Source organism: Octopus sinensis, linkage group LG5, assembly GCF_006345805.1.
Source record: "Octopus sinensis linkage group LG5, ASM634580v1, whole genome shotgun sequence".
NCBI classification, from domain to species: domain Eukaryota; kingdom Metazoa; phylum Mollusca; class Cephalopoda; order Octopoda; family Octopodidae; genus Octopus; species Octopus sinensis.
Window position 1 is genome coordinate 42,924,610 of NC_043001.1, and position 17,210 is coordinate 42,941,819.

The 17,210-nt window shown below is 35.5% G+C and overlaps 1 protein-coding gene across 1 annotated transcript in view; it reads left to right on the forward strand.

Annotated features, from left to right (window-relative positions):
• Positions 1 to 17,210, forward strand: part of LOC115211679 — a 226,936-nt gene that overhangs the window by 56,752 nt on the left and 152,974 nt on the right. Inside the window, exon 4 of the mRNA XM_029780325.2 lies at positions 5,430 to 5,492. Coding sequence (XP_029636185.1) covers positions 5,430 to 5,492 — 63 coding nt within the window. The remainder of the gene's footprint in view (positions 1 to 5,429; positions 5,493 to 17,210) is intronic.

The following is a 17,210-nucleotide window of genomic DNA, read 5'->3' on the forward strand; positions in this document are numbered from 1 at the left end:
TCTGGGTGGTTCCTATGTAAAAAAAGTCTAATAACTGTGCCAAGTTTCGTTGCTCTACTGCTATGGGAAGTGGGTCAAGGGCATTACTTATTGAACACCCCTCGTATACAGTTTTCTTGAAAAATGTATTTAAAATCATGTATATGAGTAGTACTGGAGACTTGGTTACATAATTTATATCTACATCTGGACCTTTCGTACACTTTGTACTGCCCTTTGCAGTCCCTCTTATCTATTTGGCACCTCTATTGTCTTCTCTTCTATTCACTATACCATTATAACCATTGTCACAAGAGCAAACAAGGGAACATTAGTTATGCACATCTATGTCTCCCTAATATTGCTATATTTATCTCTCTACCCTACACTTAACTATCTCCCATCACAGTGCTTGAGTAATGAGTGATTGCTTGGGATTTGTTGCTATCTGATGTACCCTTCTGTTTATCCTCTTGTATTGTTAGACATGGTTCTGCCTCAGGTCACTTCTTTTCTGACATTTGTCACTGTCTTACGATACCCCTGCAGTTAGTGTCTCTTATATACTTTCTACCACTGTCTCTCTCTAATTTCTCCTTTCTCCTCCACACTGGCACTCCAGATGTTCTGTTTCTCCCATCATAGTCTCACCTCTTCTTCTCTCTCAACCTAGTTCATCTTCTACTGTCTCTTTTCTCCATTCAGTTGGTCATATGCTGCAAATAATTTTACTAATGTTGATGCCATGATAAAATACACCAAATACATCCTGAAAAGTGATTGGTCAATGAGCAGAGGTAATGAAGGGTGAAGAGGACTGGTGAATTTTGTCCTATCAAAATTGCTAGTACCATGATAAAATGTATCCAGTACATTTTGTAAAGTGGTTGGTGTTAGGAAGGGTTTCTTGTTATAGAACCCATGTAAAAATAGAACACATGAAAAGAAAATGGTATCTTCAGACATCTAGACTGACCCAGAGTGGGATGAGCTGTCATCATCATCATCATTTAACATCTGTTGTCCATGGTGGCATGGGTTGGACAGTTGGATGGGCTGGCTTGCTAGAAGGCTGCAGCAGACTCTAGTCAGATTTGGCATGGTTTTCTATAGCTGGATGTCCTTCCTAATGCCAACCACTCTGAGAGTGTATTGGGTGCTTTTATGTGCATCCGGCACAGGTGCCATTTGCATGACACTGGTGTACATTGACGTGCCACTGGCATGGGTGCCAATTTGTGTGACACCATGACAGCGATTTTGCTTGGCTTGATAGGTCTTCTCCTCAAGCACGACATAATGCCAAAGGTCTTGGTCTTTGCCTCAGTGAGGCCCAATGTTCAAAAGATGCTCTTTACATGCCACCAGCATGGCTGCACTTTGCTTGACAGGTCCTCTCAAGCACAGCACATCACCAAAGGTCTTGGTCACCTGTCGTTGCCTCTGCGAGGCTCAAAGTTTGAAGATCATGCTTCACCATCTTGTACCATGTCTTCCTGGGTCTACCTCTACCACAGGTTCCTTCCACAGTTAGAGATTGGCACTTCTTTACACTGCTGTCCTCGCCCATATGCATCACATGATCATACCAGCACAGTTGTCTCTCTTGCACATCACATCTGATTCCTCTTATGCCCAACTTTTCTCTCAAGATGCTTACACTGTTGAACATGCACACTGACATTGCACATCCAGCGCCAGCATCGAGAAGAAATTTGTAAAACACAGACAACAAATGATAATTATATACACTTTTGCTTGTTTCAGCTTCTCTCTTGTAGTACTGCTACTGAAAGTACTGCTTCAGTGCTGTTTGTAGGGGTGGGGGTATGTGGGTGAGTGTCTGTTTGCAAAATTTAATTGGCAGAAAGTTACAAATGTAGGTTAAAGGCCGAGATTTTTGTGCATGATAAGTGCCATGCATGAAGTTCTTGGTCCTTGACTTACATTAGTAATTTTCTGCCAATTACAAATATTAAATATATATATGTATATATGTGTATATATATATATATATGTGTGTATATATATATATATATATATATATATATATATATATATATATATATATATATATATATATATATATATATAAAATATTTATTTATTTATTTATTTATTTATTTATGGAAAAAAGAGTCAAGGTAGAAAACGCTAAAATAATTTTATAAAAAACATTTCATTTTTTATAAAATTATTTTAGCATTTTCTACCTTGACTCTTTTTTCCATATATATCAACTCATGTGTTCCTTTTTAACCTTCTACACACACACATATATATATATGTGTGTGTGTAGAAGGTTATATATATATATATACTTATTGACTTCTGTTCATCCTATTTGTTTTATCAAACCTATATTTATCATCATCATTGATTAACATCCATCTTCCATGTATGCATGGGTAGGATGGTTGACAGGAGCTCGCCAGGTAGAAAAACTACCCTAAGCTACTGTGTCTGTTTTGGTAAGGATTTTATGACTGGATGCCCTTTCTAATACCAACCACTCTGCAGATTGGATGCAGTGCTTTTTACGTGACACTAGCACAGTTGAGGTTAGTTTTTGCATGATTTTTACAGTTGGATGCCCTTCCAAACGCCAACCACATTAGTGTGGACTAGATGTTTTTAACATGGCACCAGCACTGGCAGGTTAACCAAGTAACTTACAATACTAGGAATTATGAGAGGAGCTGGGGAATTTGAGGAGAGGAACTTGTGTCAGAGGGTGAAAGTTTAGTGTGACAAAGAGACAGAGAGACAGAAGCAGGTGTCTTGCAATAGCAGAGGGGACATTAGAGGAGGTGATCCAGTATCAGATGATAAAAGGTTAGAGTGTAACAGAGAAATAGAGGCAGAAAAGGGTGTCTTGCTATAGAGGAGGTACATGGTTACCCAGTGAGAGAAAGAGAGAGAGAGATACTTGGTTACCTAATCAGATGAAAAACAAGAGGAGGGAGAGTAGAAAACAGCAAAAGTGTAAGAAAGAGAACAAAAGAGCAGAAGAGGGATGGTGTAATGCTATCGTATACTCACAAGTAACAAGGATCTGCGCATAGAACCTGGGTAGAAAAATAGTGTGTGGGTGTTGTGGGTGGGGGAGCAGCAATACAGTGAGTTGGACAGTGAAGGTAAAAAAGGGGATTGGAAAACGATCATAGGTTAACTAAGTAACTTGCAAGACAAGGAATTATGAGAGGGGCAGGAGCATTTGAGGAGAACTTTTGTCAGAGGATGAAAGTTTAGTTTGACAAAGAGAGAGACTTAAACAAGTGTCTTGCTTAACTTTTCTCTCAACTTGCATACTGATGCTGCGAGTCCAATGCAGTATATTACCTTCATTCCTCTCCAGTCTACACATGTCCTCCACAGTCGGAGTCCCTGTCTCACTACCATGTAACATAACCTTTCTCGCACAAGCATCATACAACCTCCCTTTCACTCTGAGAGAGAGAGAGTTCTTTTGCTGCTAACAGAAATAGTGGTTATCTGAACTTCCTCCAGCCTAGGAAGAGGAAATGTGAGGAAGAGAAAGTTTAGAAGAGGAGTTGTAGTTCAGTTTCTTAGGGTAAAGTGGGTGAAAAGTGTGTTGTTACATGTGGTCGGGACACAACTCTTCTAGCACTCAGTTTCATGGACGGGTCTTCTCTAGAACTTCATATTGCCAAACATCTGGGTCCATTGTCATTTCATCTGTAAGCCCCAACATCCTAAGATCGGTCCTCACCACTTCATTCCATGTCTTCCAAGGTCTTCCACTTCCACAGGTTTCATCCACTTTCAGTGACAGGCTCTTCTGTATACAACTGTCTTCACTCACATGCATCACATGTCCAAACCAATGCATTCTCCTCTCCTGCATGCCACATTTAATCCCTCTTATGCTTAACTTTTCTCTCAACACAGTTGTGCTTTGTCGGTCATGCACACTGATGTTTAAAATCCAATGGAATATACTGCCTTCATTCCTCTCCAGTCTACACATGTCCTCCACAGTCAGACTCCTTGTCTCACTACCATGCAACATAGCTATTCTCACACAAGCATCATACAATCTCCCTTTCATTCTGAGAGAGAGTCCTTTTTGCTGCCAATAGGGGTAGTAGTTATCTGAATTTTCTTCGTCCTATTCTTATTCTAGAAACAATACTTTCAGAGCATCCACCACAGTTACTAATTTAGTCATGTAAATAGCAGAAACTATGTACTACCTCAAGAGATCCTCCTAGGCATTTGAGAGAGTTTAAGTCCCTTGTGCTCTTAGTACTTATTGCTCCTGTGCATCTGCCACACACAAAAACAACCTTATCTGATAACCTACCATGATTCCATTGCATCTCTTATGTTGGTGCAGCAAATGGAATTATGTCCCACTCCTGTCCGACATAATGAGCTCTTTTTTATATCTGCTTATGATATGCCATTGCATTATCTGTTTATCTATAAGGCAAGATGTGTGTGAGTGTGTGTGTGTGTGTGTATGTGTACGTGATTGTAGTTTATGCACATCCACAAATTAGCATGCATATCGCTCAAATTTTAGGAGGACATTCGTCAACATCCTATCTGGGTTTTGTCAACTTATTTTTTCCCGAGGCACCCACGAATAGCAGTAAAATTCTATTTTCAGCCATAGCTTTTAGCCATAAAAAATATCAGCCATAGCTTTTTGACAGCGTCTAACAAAAAAAAGATAAAGAAAAGTGGAAGCGGGGCAGAGAGTTTCATGGGAAAGACAAAGTGAGATAGAGAGAGATAGAGAGAGAGAGAGAGAGAGAGAGAGAGAGAGAAAAAGATGACATTCATAAAAAATGAAATGTAAAATGTTTTGTTTTTTCTTAAACACAAGATATAGTGTTCAAATTCAGGATGTTTTTGAAAGACACTATATTTTATAATCATAGTACATATACTTTCTCATACAACAATTACAATATATTTATTTTAAATCGTTCATCTTTCTCCCCCCCCCTCTCTCTCACACATATTACTTTGGGTGCGAAAGAGTTTTGTTTTTATTTTACGCCGAGTAAAAAAGTGTTTTGTTGAGAGTCAATATTACTTAGTTTGGTTTGAAATAAAGAACTTGATTAGCTTAATAATCGTAACTTAATCCCGGGCAAGGCCGGGTTATACTGCTAGTGTATTTCTATATAACTGTAACAAATTTATTTTGCAGGGCGTGATTGCCTTGTTTGTTTCTAACATATCCTTTATCTTCTGCATCCTGTATGCATGTTATTTCAATATATCACACAATCTGTGTTGAACTCAACAAGAGAAGCTCTTTGTTGTTAACAGAGACTTATTGGAAAAACTTGAACCAGAGGTTGTTAAATATTTTGTTCCATAATAATATATTGAAATCCTGTTTTTCATCATATGAAATGATCAGTTGTGTATGTAAATTGATATTTCTGTTTTGGTTATTATGTATCCTCCAGAGAGAAGAGAAAAAAAGACAAATGAAATTGGAAAACCTTGAAGGGAAATTGTCCAGCACTTCTGTAAGTTATATTTTATTTGTTAACAACATTTTTGTAACGGATAAAAATGATAAATAATTTTCTTTCGGAAAATCAAGAACTATAATGTAGTTTTTTGTTTCAGTTGTTTTTGAAAAATATACTTAAAATATCCCTTTGAAATGATACTCTGAACCTAACCAGTATAATTATATTTTTACAAGAAATTCAGATATTAAAAAAAGGTAATATCACTAGATTAAGTTCCCCAAACTATAAGCATGCTGGCTTTTCAATGATTTTGTTAACATATAAGCTGCAGTGTCATTACAACTAAAAACCCCATATTCCAATGGAGTAAAGAGATGTAATTTTTGATTGGCAGAGATGTATATCATGTTGATTCAATGCTTGAATATGTTACATAAGCAGGCAAAAGTTTTGTCTATGTGCAGGTATATGAATAAATTCGTCTTATTTCTGTTGCAAACTGATCATACAGATCATTGATCTCAGGCATCATGTAACACCATACAATAATGGTTCTTCTTTGTTGTTGTATTAATATTTAACCACCACTGACTTTCTCATAGTAATGTATTCCACACCCTGCATAAGTGACATGTAGTTTAGTTATTATAGAAATTTTTTCTCCTCAACCATCAACAGCATGGCAACCTCACATTGCTGTACTCTTTTTTAAAAAATATTTCAAATAATTTGCTGTGTTTGTTGTTATTTATTGGTTCATCAGTCAAGTTTTTCCATTCATCGTTTCATCACCTGAGGAATCCTATGTTGCAAGAAACTTCTGAGCTTCAAATGAATATATATATATATATATATATATAAATACACACACACACACAATTTTTCTTTTAAACAGATTGTATCAAAGACATGACAGCATTTCGATTTAGTCTTTATTAAGGACTCTTCCTACAAGCTTGCTAGTCCTTTATGTTTAATTTTGAATGAATATGTTCCTAAGTTAATTAATATTTCTAGACCTACTAAGTCTAATCTTGTAAGTGAAATGATGATAGTGGCAATTTTTGTTGCTATATTTTTATAGTAGACATCAAGTGATCATGACAGTGATGTAACTGAAAGAAAGGTTCTTCACTGAATTAACAGTTTGTTTAACTACTAATTCCATTTTATTTACCTAGTTTATTCTATGTGTTGCATTTGTGTATTGAATTTTAGTCTATATTTTGTTAGCTTCCACAACTAAGAATTTTTATTGTTTTTGGTGGAATTCTTTATAAGTTGATAGTATTATCAGCTGATATTTTTCTGTCTAGCTTTGCTTTGCATTTTGTATGAAAATATATTACAAAGGCTCCTTGATATAGTCAACTGATGAGAAAGTTTTGTACTTGTGTGTTCAATGAAACAGTTTCAATTTTTATGTTTACATTGAAATTTGTATATTACATTGGTTGCTTGAAGTGTGTTCTGTGGCTATTAGATTTGTGGGTGTTTTGTAATATATTCTTTGTGTTAGTTTCTGATTAGGTGTAATACATGTATATGTTGGGTGCACTTATATGAGAGAGAGAGAGATATATATATATGCGAAGAAGGAGAGAGAATTATTGATGACAAGGCTTTATTAGGTTGGGAAAACAAACATATTTAGATGTAAGAAATATGTCATCAATAGCTGAAATACACATCATTTCTCATATTTCCCTTTCATTCCTTGCTAGCCCTAGGTCAGGCCTTAGTGAAAGGATCCACTATCAAGGTCACTCATCTTGACCATCCCAAATTTCTGCATATTTATGACAACATTGTCCAATACTGTCCATCTTTGAAGATAGTAGGAAGTAATTTGAGTGAGTTTTGGCTGCTATTTGAAGTAGTTCAGCAACTTTACACACAATTCCTCTAAATTTACCTATCAAGTGTTGTTATATGTTAGGATTCTTCACAGATTGTGCAGTATTAAGCAGTTGAAATATATTTTCCCATTTAGGGTAGAATGTCAGTTTATATCAGCTTTTATTCATTTCAGCCATCTAGTGGTAAAAAATATTATTTTACAAATGGATCCATCATTCATTTCCTCTATCAGTAAATCCCAGGAACATCTTTCATTGCTGGAACTTATAGCCTTATAATAATTACAGCTAAGTGGGGAGCTAACCTTCAGAGTCTGTGTATCTAGTCTTTTTTTTTCTAATTAGTTGAATATAAAAGCTAAATTACTTGGCTTTTTCTTTTTCCATGTAACAAAGAAAATGTGTACAAAACCATTTTTTTAATGCTGACCCTTGTATTTAGTATCCTTCTATATATCATAATTCCCAAAAATATGATTTTTTTTGTGTTCCAGTAGTAAAAAGGCTCTGTCTGTCTCTTTATCAGTTTTGACACTGAAGGTCAAAAAAATAAACAAAGGAAGACAGAGAGAAAAACTAATTGATCTTATTGCTAGGCATGTTATTTACAGGGATTTTAAAAAATCATTCATTGTGATAGTACTAATTATATTGATAGTTAAAGACTGTGTTATACAGAGTAGAGTAATGGTTTCCACTGTTCATATTACCTGACATCATGTAAGTAAAACTCTTTAAGTTCCATGGATAAATGAGTAAACCACAAGAGAAAATCTCTTTTGAATGCAAGGAAAATATGTCCAATAACAGAAGCTGAGGAGTACCAAATGAATAATTACATGACAACTAGATTACATGTGAAATCTGCACTTTGCATGTGAAAGATTTCTTCACTTAGGATAAATCTTGCACACATAAGGTGTGAAAGGTACATGTTGACAGCAGTTGTAATTGCTAGCAGGTTGTGAGATGACAGGTATGTATTGATCTTATTCTATTATTGACCTGATAAATACTAAAGAGAACCACTCGATGCCTCAGATTGAAACTCAAGGAGAATAACATTTGAAGTAGAATTTACAAAGACACAGAAACTTAGATGATATAAAGAACAGTGTAAAGATGTAGTTAGATACAACTTCAAGGTGAACTTAAAATACCATGGCAAACTGCTATTAATATGATGTATGAACTGTGAAACTAGAAATTATGAAATAGCAGTTGCCAGACTAAGTATACATGGCCAAACAATTGACAACCACGAGATGACATAATATGAATAACCATAGAAATTCAAACTCATACAACTATATTTAAATTGGTAAGCAGGTGTAGGTAAATGTAATCAATCTCCTTAGGCTTCAATGAATAAAAGCATACAGATAATGACAATCAAACAGGCAATTTGTTGACAAATGAAAGACAACCTGATCAGCAGTTGGGATACACTGAGACAATAAAATGCTTGTAACAGAAAGTCAATACCAAAGGCACCTGTGACAAAAGAGTTGAAAAGGCCATGCAGAATGTCAATGAATCAATAATCAAAGATTATAGAATAAATGTCACGGATCTAAGCCATTTGATGTATACAACGAATATATAAATGGTAAATGAAAAATGACACATAGAAATGACAACAAAAGAAACACCAGTGATAAACTCCTAGCAGGCAAAATCAGAATAATGGAAATCACTAAAGTGAGAAAAGATCTTACTACACTCATACTAGAAACTGAAACAGAGAATACAAGTAAGGATATAAGACAAAGAAGAAGAAAAGAAAAAAGCTAAGAAAATCAGGCAATACCATAACGCAAACGAGATGACAAAAAGAACAGTAGTGTTAAAACAAAATATTAAACAAAAGAAAGGATACAAAGGTATGAGAAAAGGCTTTAATCTTTAGCCATTAGAAGATGTTTAAAGAAAGTGCATAGAGATTTTTTGGCCAGCTTAACCACCAGAACAATAAACATTACAAAGCACACAATCAATGAATTATGGGAAAACATTTGCAAAGTAGCAGGCTTGATAAGAGTAATAAAAATAACATAGAAAGAAAACAGGAATGTGCATTCCTGTTTGGTTTTTAAACAAGAATGTACATCAGCAATGAAATATCACAAATGATGAAGTCTAATAGAGAGTGACACCAATTTTTGAAAGAAACCTGTCCCAGATCAGTTAAAAGGGTTTTAGTTCAACTATCAGTAATCCAGCCAGTGACATCATCAAGTGTATTCAGTAATCAGTTGATTGAAAATCTGGTTTGCTACAAGTGATATCAGCCTAGTGGAGGCACATGGCCTAGTGGTTAGAGCAGCAGACTCGTGGTCGAGGGATCGCGGGTTTGAATCTCAGACTGGGCGATGTGTGTGTTTATGAGCGAAACATCTAAGCTCTATGCGGCTCCGGCAGAAGGTAATGGCGAACTTCTGCTGACTCATTCGCCACAACTTTCTCTCACTCTTCCCTCCTGCATCTTGCAGCTCACCTGCGACGGACCAGCGTCCCGTCCAGGTGGGGAACCTATACGCCAAGAAACTGGGAAACCGGCCCTTATGAGCCAGGTATGGCTCGAGAAGGAACAAACAACAACAAATATCAGCCTACTTCCCAAATACAGTGACATAACTAATGCCTAAAATTATAGAGTAATCACTTTTACAACCTACTTACAAAAAGAACCTTTCAAGAAAAAATTGAAAGAATGTGAAAGAGACTTTGACTTAATCTATTCCAAGAGTAATATTAGTAACACTGACACATTCTAGCTTTTTCCTCTTTGTTATTGTGTCTAGCCTCAGCACCCCTGAGCCAGCAGCTCAATGAAACAAGAGTTATGAAGTTAATTAAAGAGAGAAGTGTGTCTGCTAAATTGGTTTCTTTTTTAACCATCACCATATTGTCTCCTTCAAATGTTAATTAAGATTTCAGTATATCAATCAATTTCCCATCAAATATTTTATTGATTTTTGAGTTGTTATCTTTGCTTTGTTTGGTTGAATTAAGCATTTTTCAATAGTGTTTATCTCTTCTCAATATGGGAACAATTTTGATTAGTGTACCTCATCAATACTTCAAAGCAAATGAAGTTTAGAATTAAAGAGAATATTTTTAGTCATGATAAACAATATTTTGTAAAACACCTTTCCTAGAGACCTTAATGCCAATTGAATAAACAAAACAAAAGGCTGTAGAAGGGGAAGTGGGATGAAAGAACAATAGAAAGTCTTTTGGTTATATCCTTATTTTAAGCACTGGCTACTAGAAACTATGAAGCTGTTGGAATCACAAATTACTTCAAAATATAGTCTTAAGGAGAAATTTGATCAATCAAAGAACACATTGTTATCTTCTACTGACTAAACATAAATATATAAAAAACATGACAGACAGAACAATTAAAGATAACTATCCAGCTATCATTAAGAGCACAGATGTTAGAATGTTACTAAGTATACATGTATACCATCTGAAAGAAATATATTTGCCAAACCAGCATAAAAGACATTGTGTGGACAAATAACTGAAACCGCAAATAATAAAACAGCTGTGACTGTTATAATGAGAGTCTTGAATGCTATTAACAAAGAACCAACATTAGATGTTACAATAATCTTAACACTGTCTCAATTTTGAGATACAGAAGACAATATTTTCTAGCATTATATACATATTAAAATTATAGCAGCTAAATTTTCCTTAAATCGCATTTTACTATCTTCAGAATGAGATCGCATTTTAGCATCTTCAGAATGAGAAAAGCACTCTGGAAAATGTCCTACGAATTCCTATAAGAACAGGATGATCATGGTAGGAATACTTGTGATCATAGCTCTACTTAGGGCTGTTTATAGGATTAAGAACAAGAACAAAGCAACTAAATTGTATGCATTCTAAATATTCATCTTCTGAATTCTTCTCACTTATAATGTCTTGACTCCATAATTATTATTCCTATTAGAAGTAATTTATGTACTTACCTTCAAAGCCTTATTCAACCATTCTGTTATTCATTCATGTGGGAGAGTTTTCCCATAGCAATGTAAGCCATCAAGTTTGCACAAAAAAACCCTCTTTTTCTTTGCTTACTCTACTGCCATTTCAGCAAGGCAAGAGGTATCAGGTATTTTCCTAAAGGTACAATGCTGTATCACTGATGGAGTAATAGCATTGATCACAAAATATAAGATCACAAATTTGTAAAGGTAAGGTGTAATTGATTATAAATCTAGTATACTATTGATACTTATTTTATTAAATTCAAAGGGTGGGAAGGTATAGTAAACTCCAAACTTCACCAGGGACACAGTCCTTATCAGTGTTCAGAAAACAGAGCCTACTGTTTATGAATCAATCTTTTTCACTTGAGTACATTTACCCATCAAGATATGCTATGGTAACTTATCATACTTCAGCATGGTTTTTCTTATACATAGTTTGAATCACTATGTTAAAGAATAATTAAAAATAACACAAGCATTTTGTTTGTATTGATAATTTTTTATAACTTTGACATTACTTGTTTAAATTTGTTGATTTTGGCAGTTTCAGATTTGAATAGGTGTTTTGATTGTTTTATGTTGATAAAATTTTTTCCATCTATATTAACTGCTGTAATTAAGGTATCATGACAAAGGAAAAACAAAATGTTGATGGCAAGGTTTACTTCCATGACTTTTGAAGTGTAGGCTCTCTAAATTTAACCATTATAATTGTTTGTTATGTATAACACTTGTACATAATGTAATTTATATAATGCCGTCCGAAAATGAATCACAATTTGTGTAATATCAGCTATACTATCACCTTTAGTACAATTGTGATTTATCTAATGATGACATGTGTGAAATTATCTTGAGGATCCATTATACATACGATTCAGCTTTTAAAATAACTGTCATGTATGCTAAACTACTGGTACATCACATTGCTAGTTTGATGAGAACTTAATCAGAGGCAATTAAGAATAGAAATTCTTTGATTTGCAATTCCAATTAATTACAATTTATTTGTCTTTACTGAATTTTGACATAAGGATATCAAATGACTAGTAATTAATGTAAAATTGATATTTAATAATAAACATTAAGGTGATATTTCAGTGTGGCCAATATTCAATTAATCAGAAGTTATTGTATGCTCTTCTTGATTATAAATTGGAACAACAGTTAAATCAGATGTTGAAGTTATGTAAGATAACACAAAGTCATATTTATTAAGCTATTCTGTTTTCATATCAATCTCAATAGATAGTGTTCTGTTAGGTATTTATCTTTATAATTTCTAAATGTACAAATGACAATGAACATGTCTAGAAAACAAAATGTACTCTGTTCATTAGTATTAAATAACTACTGTCATTCTTAATGCTACCATCCATTCACGAGAACTTTCATCATTTCATTACCTTCATCATCAGCATCATGAGTGCTATCATCATGGTTGTTTTTGTCGTTGTCATTGTTGCTTGTCACTTTATTATCATCAACATCATCCCCTCACCACCACCTTTGTCAATTTAACATCTGCTTTTTCAAGTAATTAATGAGAAAAGAGAGAGAGAAAGGTTCAGATACTGGTAGAGAGTTAGCAGTATATTAGCAAAAGATGCAGTGCATGAAACTTACAAAGCATCCAGGCAGATTGCAAAGAAAGAGGTAGCAAAGGTACAGGAGGAACATAAGTAAATTTTCAGAGAATGTATGGATTCATTGCAATTGGTGCACTGTATCTAACTTCTGCCTTCACTTTTCTGACAGGGTTCAATATTTCTCGGTGCTGACACTTCAAACATATCATAGAAGACTTCCATTGGTATTACCCTTCATTCTGCTGTATGTCTCATTTTTAACTGGCTAAGGTGTCTCTCATGATCCATGTAAGTTCAATGAGCATAGTTTGGAGTCAAGTGAAGTTCATGTTAGTTCACAGTGAAGTCGGAAGGTGTCAGTTGGTTAGTTCACAAGGAGAATTGATTGTTGGTGTGTAAAGAGATTTGTTAGTTCATTATATTGTTTTTACTGTTGTCTGGTTATCTTATTTACTGTATGTAGCAACAATATATATATATATACACACATACACACACATGCACACACATACTAACACAAACACACACACACACATATATACATAAAAAAAAGTAAAGTTCCTTCCCTAGTTATATAGACTCATAGGGCTGGTTTCCATGGCATATATATTCCTCACCTGGATGTGACGCTAGTCTGTCTCAGGATTACTCATTTTTGCCAGCTGAGTGGACAGGAACAACATGAAATGAAATGTTTTCCTCAGTAACACAACACATTGCCCGGTCCAGGAATCAAAACCTCAATCTTACGATAATGAGTCCATCATCTTAACCACTAAGCCATGCGTCTCTCTCTATACATACATGCACACACACGCACACACACACACACGCACACACACACACACACACACACACACACATAGTGACCTTATCTTCACGACTGGTGGTTTCATTGGACATATTGGGCAGCATCTGGGTGTCTTCCATGGTGTACATGGTGACCAGGGAATTGGTTCCTAAAATGAGGAGGGAATAAGGCTACTGGCGTTCTGTGGTGTGAATAACCTAATGATCTGCAACACTAACTTCAAGAAGACAGTCACTCACATAATAACCTACCAAATGGGTGACCACACCAGCCAGATTGATTACAAAGTGAGATACCTGGTTGCTCATAAATGCAAAGGTCTTCTCCAATGAAGAATGTACCCCTCAGTATAGATTAGTAATTAGTAGCTTCAAGCTTGAAGGATTCCAAAAGCAGACCTCTCTGGAAAAGAAGGATTTGGAAGCTTAAGGATATTTTAAATTGTCAGAGATTTAGAGGCATCTTAATTGAAGCATTTCATAGGGAGGAGGAATCAGACATGTAACCTAGAGGACAGCTGGAAGTTCCTACAGGACAACTTACTGAGTGTCACAAAACAAATCTATGGCTGGTGCAAAGTCCCAACCAGACCTAGGGTGATATGATGGTGGAACAGTGTAGTAGACAGAGCCATTAGAGTGAAGAAACTAGAAGAATGGTAGTAGCAGGAACTATATCAGATAGCTAGATGACAGGTATACTTAGCCTGGGGAGAAGTAGAAAGGAAGAAGTCTGCCAATGTTTTGTGGTATGAGGACCAGAAGCTTGAGATGTTTTGGATTGCAAGACAGTGTGTCAGAGAAAGCCATGATGTTGTAGAAGAGAAGTGTGTTCTCATGGATGATGGCTCACTTGCAGTTAGTGGTTCTATAAAGAAAGAGGCTTAGAAATGCCACTAGAAGGAGAGTCTGCCTAATGTGAACCCAAGAGAAGGACCAGTTATCTGAATCAAGTGTAGCTTAGTAGATAAAGCAATTAAGGATATGAAGACAGGAAAAAAACCGCAGCCCATCAGGAATCACTGCTGAGATGCTTAAAATAACTGGCGGGGTGAGATATGGTTTGGTCACCCATATAGTTAATCAGGTTGTCCATGAGGGAGTCGTGCCCAATGACTAGTGTAGCAGCATTATAGTCAGCTGCTACAAAGGTAAAGGTGACACTTTAGACAGAAATAACTTCAGAGGTATCAAACTACTGGACCAGGTGATGAAAGTTACAGAAACGGTCATAGCTCAATTAATTAGGAAGAGAGTGTATATGCAGTTTGGTTTTGTGCCAGGAAAAAGCATTACTGATGCTATCTTTCTGATGAGGCAACTACAGGAGAAGTATTTAGCCCAAAATAAACCTTTGTACCTGGCTTTTGTTGTCCTGGAGAAAGCTTTTGACTGGGTTCCCCACTTAATTATCTGGTGGGCAATGTGGAAGCTAGGGATAAATGAGTAGTTAATGAGAGATGTACAAGCCATGTACAAGAATGCTGTAGTTAAGTGAAAGTTGGCAATGAGTATAACAAGGAACTTAGTGTACAGGTAGTTCACTAAGGATTGGTTCTCAGCCCCTCTTGCTTATCATAGTCCTCCAGGCCACAAAGAGGAAGTTAAGACTGGCTGCCCTTGGAAGCTCCCTTCTGCAGACAAATTTATCCTCTTTCCTTTACTGGGACTATTTGTGATGCTCCTAGTTAATATCCAAATATAAACGCTTCATCCAAATGTAATTTAAGTATTAAAAATTTTTCTATCTAATGAATTTCTAATAGGAAATTCTTTACACGTCTGTCTAATATGTAAATCTTTGTAATTTCCATTAGCAAATGAAACACATGTAATGGCAAATAGCTAATACCAAAAAATTTTCTCCTGCCTGTTTTGTTATGTGTGTGTATGTGTATTCTTATATATATATATATATATATATATATACATATATATGTAGGTACAGGTATGACTTTGTGGTAAGAAGCTTGCTTCCCAACCACATGGTTCAGGGTTCAGTCCCACTGCATGGCACCTTGGGCAAGTGTCTTCTACTACAGCCTCAGGCCAACCAAAACCTTGTGAGTGAATTTGGTAGACAGAAACTGAAAGAAGCATGTCATATATATGTGTGTGTGTGTCTCTTTATGTCTGTGTTTGTCCCCAACAACTGTTGTTGGTATGTTTATGTCTCCGTAACTTAGCGGTTTGGCAAAAGAGGTTGATAGAATGAGCCCTAGATTTTAAAAAATAAGTTCTAGGGTTGATTGTTCTACTAAATCCCTTTAAGGCAGTGCTCCAGCATGGCCACAGTCAAATGTCTAAAACAAATGAAAGATAAAAAGATAAAAGATATATAGTTCACTGTTCTGTTAAGGTAAGATCAACAAAAAAGTACTCCATTCAGTGAGAGGGTGGTGTCTTCCAGTGTGCCAAAAGAAATTTGTCCATATGCTTGCATTTGCTGAACATTTTGGGTCTGGAATAGTGTGGTGGAATTCTTGGATTGAAAAAGAATGTGCAATATTTCAGTTATGCATAAGTTACATTTCTTAGACCCATTTACATATAGCATGGATTTCATTACAATTCTCTATAAGTGGTGTGTTGTTGGTCTTCAAACCCCATATGTGGCTAACCAACTTAGTGGCTTTACTTTTGTCAATGTGCTGGAAGGAAGACTTGTGTCTTTTGAAATTGCCTTTGCATAAACTGATCTAATTTTTCTTTTCAGTTACGTTATCTTGAAGCATTACTGTGACTTCTGCCTCATAGATGACAGAGTTTATCATACATGCCTGATCAAATGGGTAAGCTTCAAGGTCTAGACAGTTACAACTAGGATTACACTCTTAATGATGCTTATGAGTGACGATGTTCCCCATATTGAGAAAGCAGCTATATGACATTTTTATTGTGCATCTATTAAAAAAATCTTCCTGTATTTATGGTTTACTAGGAAATGCTTGTCTAAAAGAGACAAGAATTTCTTGTCTTTATTAGCATTTAGAGTAGCGATGGGGGTCCATTTTTAAGCTTCATATTTTTACTTGAAGTTTTGTAATATATCTTATCTTTGAAACTTCTGTTAGCTAGAGTATTGTTATAGTAGGGGGCTGCAACCTCCTTTTTTTTTCATTTTTTCTTGTGATTTTTAATGTACAAGTGTCCTGGTTTTCAGATAGAACTGTGCTCAGAGCCTGAGAATTGCTTGGAGACACAAAGTACATTATAAAAACCTGTCTAGCCTCATGTTTTCATTGTAACAAATTATTAGTAGCTCCTATCTTTATACAGTGTACATTAAACAATGTACACACATACACACATACACAAATATTTACACTCCTCCACAAAAGCATGTCTGGCCATCAAATTCATTATCCAAAGCTAGGGAAAATATTAACTCACTTCTTAGTCTTTCTATCACCACTTTCCAAAAAATATCTGCTTCAATAGGTTTTGTTTGGCTCATGCAAGCTTGTAAAAGTGGACATCCAGCCAATGATGGCAGTGATA